Source organism: Amborella trichopoda, chromosome 13, assembly GCF_054954075.1.
Source record: "Amborella trichopoda isolate Santa Cruz 75 chromosome 13, AtrichopodaSantaCruz75HAP2 v2.0, whole genome shotgun sequence".
NCBI lineage: Eukaryota > Viridiplantae > Streptophyta > Magnoliopsida > Amborellales > Amborellaceae > Amborella > Amborella trichopoda.
Window position 1 is genome coordinate 41,076,433 of NC_142348.1, and position 8,465 is coordinate 41,084,897.

At 38.3% G+C, this 8,465-nt stretch overlaps 1 protein-coding gene across 5 annotated transcripts in view; it reads left to right on the forward strand.

Annotated features, from left to right (window-relative positions):
* LOC18442422 (symplekin) overlaps nucleotides 1–8,465 on the forward strand; it is a 78,249-nt gene that overhangs the window by 68,667 nt on the left and 1,117 nt on the right. For 4 of the 5 annotated variants that reach the window (XM_011628135.3, XM_088854986.1, XM_020672531.2 and 1 more), the window contains 5 exons: nucleotides 63–134; nucleotides 3,479–3,523; nucleotides 5,842–5,925; nucleotides 6,238–6,341; nucleotides 7,418–7,918. In XM_011628135.3, the coding sequence (XP_011626437.1) occupies nucleotides 63–134; nucleotides 3,479–3,523; nucleotides 5,842–5,925; nucleotides 6,238–6,341; nucleotides 7,418–7,538 (426 nt within the window). In that variant the 3' untranslated portion in view covers nucleotides 7,539–7,918. Of the gene's footprint in view, nucleotides 1–62; nucleotides 135–3,478; nucleotides 3,524–5,841; nucleotides 5,926–6,237; nucleotides 6,342–7,417; nucleotides 7,919–8,465 lie in introns of those variants that run through there. The other variant, XR_016046928.1, reaches the window with a different exon arrangement.

Below are 8,465 nucleotides of genomic sequence, written 5' to 3' on the forward strand. Positions count from 1 at the left end.
TATAGTAATGTGGATTTTCAGGCATTTTATAAAGATTTAAAAACTTATTGCTGGTTTCCCAGGTTGAACAAACCCCTCTACCTTTGCTTTTCATGAGAACTGTTATTCAAGCTATAGGCACCTTTCCAGCTCTGGTAAGATGCTTTGTTATTTATATAAATGGACAAAGCTGCTTATATTCAATCTTTTATTGATAATTACTCACTTATTTCATTTGCATGGCGGTTGCGTTACATCAACATTAATGGGTATCAAGATAGAGTAATGTTTCATGATAATGAATGACCAATATCTAGCCAAAAATATAAACGGAAATTAGCTTAGTCAAAAAGAACGAAAAGACTAATGTTTTAAACCAGAAGGTGGTCGGGAGGTATTGTCTAGACCAGGGAAATGGTGAAGGAAATTTAATATTGCAATCATGTTCTTGCCTCACCCTCCTGATGATTGCCGGAATTCTTCCCAGATATTTTTTTTTTTTGAGAGAGAATGTTCACATATGTATTAAATGGGATGGAAGATACAAAAGGAGTGGCAGCCCAGAGTCAGGGCCCACTGTACATGAAAGAAGTGGCTATGTGGAATTCAAGAGAATAAAACAGAAAAAATTCCCTTTTCTTTTCATTAATAAATCTAAATTCCACTTACGAGTGCCACAATACACAGCTTTAAATGAAAAACAAAATTCTAAATACAACCTAGGATCTTTTATTTTACTACGAAATTGAATAGACAATCCAAGAATGAAAAACAAACTTCCACTAACAAATTAATGCAAATAATGTTCCTGGAAATCCAAGAAAATATTCAAATATGACTGAAATATAAAGCAAACAGCCAGGAAGACTAATTCGAATTGCTGAGGGTCACCCCCATAGGACTTAGAACACCCACACTCGATTTCTTAATGGGTGATGCACTCTTATCCTATTTGCCTTGCTGAATTTTCTGTGTAGGGAAGCTTCCTTAGGCAATACCTCAGAAACTGGGGTTTTAGAGAGCATAAGCACAATTAGCATTTCTAGACCCCTTTATAAACCCGTGAGGCATGCCACTTTGCAGCACCTCCCTTTAAAACTAATTAGGGTTGGGGCTACGTCCCTCTTTAAACCTAACTAGAGTTGGGCTTGCAACCCCTTAAGCCATATGGGGTAGCGTGCAACCTATATATATATATATATATATATAGAGAGAGAGAGAGAGAGAGAGAGAGAGAGAGAGATAGATATATATATATATAGAGAGAGAGATATATATATATATATAGAGAGAGAGAGAGATGAGATGAGATGAAAGAGAGTGGGGTGTGGAGGAGAGACTATGAGGCGGGTTCCCCCTTACTTATGTAGGCATTAAGGCCCCCAAGGTATGCCTATCCCAATATGACTCACTATGAGCAACAGGATTTTAGGATTTGTAAGGTGAAATAAAATATTAAATTTGAGTCATCCATCCCATAAACCATCCATCATGATTTATAGAGGAATATTGCAAACATTATCCTCTTAATGTTTGTCCCATATCCACTTTTGGTCAAACTAGGATAAGACCAATTTAAAAAAACGTAAAGCCTTCTAGAACTTCCTTTATCTCTTTTGAAATTGTAGGAAGTCAAAACAAACTATTTTGGTAAAAGATATTATAAAAAGAACTAACTCTCACAAATATGGACAATCTTTTCTTAGAGAAAAAGATTAACTTAACTAACTTCAATTAGACACTTTTAATTTTATTAAAATAAAACTAAAACATGAGAGGAGGCGTGCCACCCTTATGGGTGACCTTTGGGCTCCATGCTGCACCCATGTGGTGTGGCACACAATGTGGGCTCCTCCACATGATCACAAATTTCGACAATACCCTTTTGAGGGTTTTTAGTGATGAAATTGATTTAAAAAATTGAGAAACGAAAATTCACACAATTATTTCTGACACTGAAAGTATAATATCTAGAAGTGAACCGGTACAATGGGTCAAGATAAGTGATTGTCATGCCACTCCATCGGATCTAGTAACCATGATCCTCGACCATATTCTCACACCTGCCCAACGAGAGCCACGACCCATAGTGTCATGCTGGGGTCTATGATTGGCTCGTCAAAGTCAGAACCACAGTCCTGGAATGTGAATCACAAGTTCCTCCACGAAGAGCAAGTCACACACCTATCAATATAGTGCAAGGGGGATTATCTTTACATACATGTACACGTCCTTTTCAGGGTTGATTCCCAGTAATATGACTGTAATCTGTCCATGCAAGTTTGTTGAAGATTTAGCCTTCACTCTTACAAGCTTCACTCTTACAAGCCTACATCCACATACAGGAGACCACACAATCGTCGTGCCCTACAAACTATGCTTGGGCATCTCTATGGCCTTAACAAGGGATGGCCTTTTGTAAACCCATCGCAGTAGTGCCATATGCCTAGGGGTAAGGGTTTTGGACATGACCAGGGCCATAGATTGCCTAACCCTTTGGTCTGTCACGCTAACACATACTCCCAATAAAGTGTATAATCCACTACAAATGATTTTTGCCATGCTCTCACAGCCTTGAGAGGCCACAAAGCACCAAGTATATAATTAAGCGAGAGAGAGAGTCCCCGCGGGGGGGGGGGTTGTTGTGGAACAGTGCCTAGGGGAGCACCTGAGAGTCTGGCTGGCTGAGGAGGCTGAGCCAGGAAGGGACGAAGGTTCTATGGTCCTCCTTGTGGTACCTGAGCCTGGAGGAGAGGTTGGAGAGAGAGAGAGAGAGAGAGAGAGAGAGAGAGAGAGAGAGGAGGGGAGGGGAGGGGAGGGGAGGTTGGGGAACAGCTCCTAGGGGAGCATGCACCTGAGAGTCTGGCTGGCCGAGGAGGCTGAGCGAGGAAGGAACGAAGGTTCTATGACCCTCCCAGTTGTCCCTGACCCTTGAAGAGACGTTGGAGATCTGCCTTTGTCCCCTAACTCATATTTTGGATCTGGCAAAGGCATCCACTTTGATGAACTTGCTGATGTCCGCCTCCAGCCCATCACCTTTAAGGAAATCTCTTCAGAATTTCTTTAAATACATTCTGTGTTGAACACGTATCATGCTAATCCTGCTCAGGTTCCTAGATTCATGCTTCTGTGCAAGTTTTCTTTTTGGCTTGGCTATATTCATTTATTCATACCTATTTGCAGATGATTTGCTATCTTCTGTTCTGCTTTAGGCATTATTGAAGTTTATAGAGCTTGTACAAGAGATTATTTGGTGACTTTACAGTCGAAGTCTCTTGTGCTGTTTCTCAAAGTTTATTGTTTTATTGTGTCTATCAGCAAATTGGTATTTTTCTATTTTTTAGTCATACATTTCCTGAAATGTGGTTGGATTCAAACAAATGTTTTTAATTGAAACATTAAGGACTGTAACTTGACACCTAGTTTGTATTGTTGAATATTGATTCCATTCTGAAACTACCTATATTTTCACTGAACATGAATTTTTCTTATTTTTCAGGTTGATTTTGTTATGGGTATACTATCCAGGCTGGTGGGTAAGCAGGTAAATGCTAATCTTTTTTATCCTTTTTTTTTAAGAAATGTTTTTTTGACTTGTAGTTGTATTGCTCATTTATAATTCAAATGTAGCTTATCAATGACATTCTACTCATTGATTTCTCATGTGATTTCTTCTTGGTTGATTTTATTAATTGTCAGAAATCGTTGCATAAATACCATTGCAATCCTTCCTTATGTATTTTGACTTTAGTTAGTGTAATGAATCACAAATAGATGGAAACTATGTCATTTTGGATATTTCGTGGTAGTTTGTTGAGTATGCATGTATATAGGAAAATTTTGAGTTGAACCTGGATACAGCTTTTATTTATGCGCTCCATATAATTTTCTTGTGGTTGAGCTCAAGATTTTTAGGATCTAGTTATTGGTGTTCAATTAGCTGCCAAGAAAGGAATTTTTTGGTGTTCAGTGTTAAAAACTATAGATTGAATAATAGTTTGAATTCGCAACACCAAATATTACTGGTTGCCAGTACTTGGAGCTGGAAATAGTGAAATATAATTGTCATCAACGAGTAGGGATGAGTGCTGCAGCAACTCGCCCCCACCCTTGCTAAGGAAGAAAAAAATTGAAAAATGTAAAAAAAAGGGAAAAAAAAAAGAAAAAATGGAAAACAGCACCTTGTTTCTTGCAATGAGTATTTTGGATGACTTTGTTAGTGTTTAAGGTGATTTGGGAAACTTTTATATTTTTTTCCCTTGTTTTAAAACTTTTCAGAAATATTCAAGATCAAAATCAAAATTTTCATTGACCATCTTGTATAGAGTTTTTCATCCTCTTAGACCTCTAATGATTTCTACTACCTCTTTTATGTTTTTTCTTATTTTTGACAATTTTTATTTCTTTTACCTTTTCCTGTTCGTCTTTTTTTGGGTTGTGTAGGACTCGTTCAAGTTCACTCGGACTCGGCCGAGTCCTTTGGCTCAGCCAATGGCCGAGTCCCTTGGCCGAGACAAGTTTCTGAACATTGATTGTCATCAGTGTTCGAAAATTCAGCCGCCCAACCGCGTAGGCGAAAAATTTCACAAAACGCCTAGCTGTTGTCTGGGCGATGGACTTATGCGGCCTGTCTCTTGGTGCCCACCTAGGCGCTACAGTCTAGGCACCCACATAGGCGCTGCTGGTGACAGTTTGCGGATGGGCAAAAAAAGCCCTTGGTGAAGGTAAAAAAAAATGTCATTTTTCTCTCATAAAAAGGGGGGGAAAGGGTTTTGGGGGATGTTCTAAACCCCCAAAACAAAGACTGGCTTTTAGGGTGAGAAAAACTCGCCAAAAAATCGTTCTTTTGTGATTTAACGAAAGATCGATAAAGTTTTAATTTTTGTGATTTCTTCCCAAAACAAGGGCAATAGTTCGTGGGTGGATTTAGAGCTTCTAATAGTTGATTTTGGGGACCTTTGGCGACCCAATTGACAAAGTTTGCACTGACATCGATTTGATTTTGATATTTTTAATGTATTATCAACATTTGAAAGAGGGTTTTGATTTTACTTTGCTACAACATATTATGTTGCGAATCATGTGTTTTTTCTTTTATCTTTTTTTTTTCTTTTACCTTTTTTTTTTCTTTTACGATATATTTACATGTTTAGTTGATGACTTGATGTATTTGTTTTTTGATTTTGCCTTGTTGACTTTGTATATCATTTCTAGTCTTCGCTTCTAGTTTCCTGCAATGATATTTGGGATTTCAAGTATTTTAATGTCTTACAAATTACAATCTCTTTTGAGACTTGTATCCGTAAGTCTATTATGTGATTGTTCTATTACATTTTCATCTATTTCACGAGGAGTTTGGGCTCTAAAATTGCCCTAAAAACTCCCTAAGACTTAAAACCATGTCCTAAGAACTCCCTTGTTGTTTTTGTTTTGGGGGGGGGGGATGGGGGGTGTTCAACTTTGGTGAGGGCACCGTGTCTCTGGGCCCTAGGTGTCCCAAAACGCATAGGCGCCTGAATCTGCATTTTTGAACACTGATTGTCATTATTAGATTGAGAATAGGAAGTGACATTGATTACCTTGAAGTATTATCTAATTTGATCACAACTTTGATATCCTATTTTTTTTGAGGTACAGTTAATTATGTGACATTTTAATGTTCGTAATTTTTACTTATGTTTGTGTGCAATGTCTTACCTGATAGCAGAAAAAGGTTTAAAATGGAGCTCCCTTACAGGCTCTGTTTCATTAGATCTAAATTTTTTACTATTAAGTTCAACCGGCTATCATCTGATTCAATTTTCAATTATTACCATTTTTGTTGTTGGGATTTCTGAATTAATTTTAAAGCATCACATTCAGATCTGGAGGATGCCAAAGTTGTGGGTGGGATTCTTGAAATGTGCTTCTCAGACGCAGCCTCACTCATTTCGTGTGCTATTACAGGTTTCCTTTGCTTGTGGTTATTATTAATGTTGTTGCCATTTTGAAAAAAGTGTACTGTAGTCCAATGGACCATTGGAAAACAGTTTATTGGAGCCATCACCGTCCAATGAAATGACAGATGCAGATAGAGGACCCACCAGAAGAGGGCTTCGACTCAATGGTGTCTTTCTTTATCTCCATCACAGTCTTGGATGATGATGATGCCAACGGACTATGGTTTCCATGGTTCATTGGAGTTGAATTATAGTTTACCTTCCCTTCTTGAGTATCCATTTTTGTTTTGTTGGTTCATATGAGTGTTTCTGCCTGCAGTTACCTTCTCCGCAGCTCGAGAATGCTCTAAACAGGTACCCCATGCTGAGGCCTCCTCTTGCTGGCCATGCCAACCAACCTAGCATCAGAACTTCTCTCTCAAGGTAGTGCCTTGCTGCTGAATGCGTATGTGCATACCAAATTTATATAAGTAAATTGGAATGCTTTTCCAATTTTCGTTGCATGATATATTTCATGAAGTTGGATAGTGTACAACCTTGGATTAAATCGAGATGTTAGCTTACCCATAATTGGGCTGCAAGATACTTTTTGGTGAACTTGCGTTTTGAGTTCCAAGAAAATGTGGCATTTTGTATGGGGATGGAAACTGGTATTTTCCGTTTTCATCTCTCACAAAACAGCATTATTTTTTGTGTGCGTCCTCACCTATATGTGGTTCTAAAGTGGCATCTGAAGCAACCACAAACTTGTTGCCTACCCAAAATTCTACCCCAACAGTACGGAAACATGTTTTTGGGTGGCATCTGGGCAAGCCTTAGGCTTTTGCAAATGTAGAATTAATTTGGATTCCGAGACATTGTTGATCGGCCAAAATTTTTGAAGAATCACTAACATGGATTCAGATTAAGGATTTCTTTTAATGTATAGGGATATCTTTCAAAGTCATTTAAAAGTAACGAGCTAAAAGAGAGTTTTGAGCTAAAATCAACCTTTACCCCCCCCCCTCCCCCAGCCCCCCCCCAAAAAAAAAGAAAAAAAAAAAGTAAATTGTGTCAACATTTTGGAATATAAGATGGCATACCTCAACTTGACCTCATTCTGTGAGAATGTGTAGTACATTGATCATTCTATCGAATGGTTCATTTATTGAGATTATGCTAATTTGATCCAGCATACATTTGTATTACAATTAATGTAGAGATGGCTATTTTCTATTAGGGAGGGGAAAAAAAAACCATGGATGGCAGTTTTACGATCAAAATACAGTGCTACTGTTTGGCCTATGCTTTTCTTCTTTGAGGCTATGATCGTCAAATCCAGGGACAAAAAAGAAAACACAAACCCCATTGAAGTCAAAAGTGAGAATTAAGATACCGGATCTTAGTGAAATGTCGTTCATTGTCAGTCACTTATGATTTGCATGCTTAAAAGATGGACTATTCGCACAAAATTTGTTTAGCATTTTGCTTTCTGCACCTGACAAGCATTGAAACTGCAGATCGGTTCTTCAAGTTTTGGGTCTGGTTCGTGAACCTCAGGCACCCTCCCCTTCACTTTCACAAGTATCGACACACACTCCTGATGCAGGCTCTTCTGTCCAGAGTACGACCCTTGCATAGGCCTCGAGCATGGCAGCATTTTCAAGTTGTATTATAGAGTATGGGTGGTGGTTGTTTTGTCTGCCACCCATTGTCCAAGGAGCGCCATTTGAGTTGAGCTCTTCAAATCCCCATAAAGAGGTTGTCATGACGGGGATAGGAGAATTCAGAGGAAGTTTTGCCCTAAAAGTGCGTTTTGGCAGTTGAAGCCGATCACCCTCAAAGATGTACCATAGTTGTATCCATAAATTGATTCGTAGCTTTTCTTCATTTTTTTTTTTTCATATTTGTTGTCTTCTCAGATCAACCTCACACGACCCAAGGCTTGTTCAATTGTTCTTGGTTGAGTGTGTATATTAATAGTTGTGAGGCCTGCAAAATTTTTTAAAATGTTTTTGGCAGAGGTGTTTACTGATATTTTTTATTTATTTTTTGTTGGTAATGTGGGGATGTTTTTGATGGAATAGATTCCACCATCATAAAACTTAAACGTAAAACCATGCCAAATAAAATAACTATCAATTGTCCTGGATCAAAATCCAAACAAACAAATCTTGGCCTTGATATGGGAAACTTGCTAGGATTTTGGGAGATAAAATAATGGAAAAATATCGTCGTACCTTTTAATTTTTATTTTTATATCTCACTAGACCAAGGATGCAAAACATATCTCCTAAACTTCCCATTGACTCGATCTACTTTTAACCAACTTTTTTAGCCCTAATAAATATAAAAATAACACTCGCATCCTAAACCCTTTCTTTGTATTCTCCCAAATTTCTCTCTTTCTCCCAAACCCCTGCTCTCTCTGTATCTTTTCCCCCACTTTCTCTCCCCAGGCCTCTCGCTCTCTGTGTTTTCCCAAATCCCTCTCTTTCACCCTAACGCCTCTCTACCACTCCCTAGTGGGCCGGATGTTCTCCCTGTGAGAGATCATTTCTTCTTCGA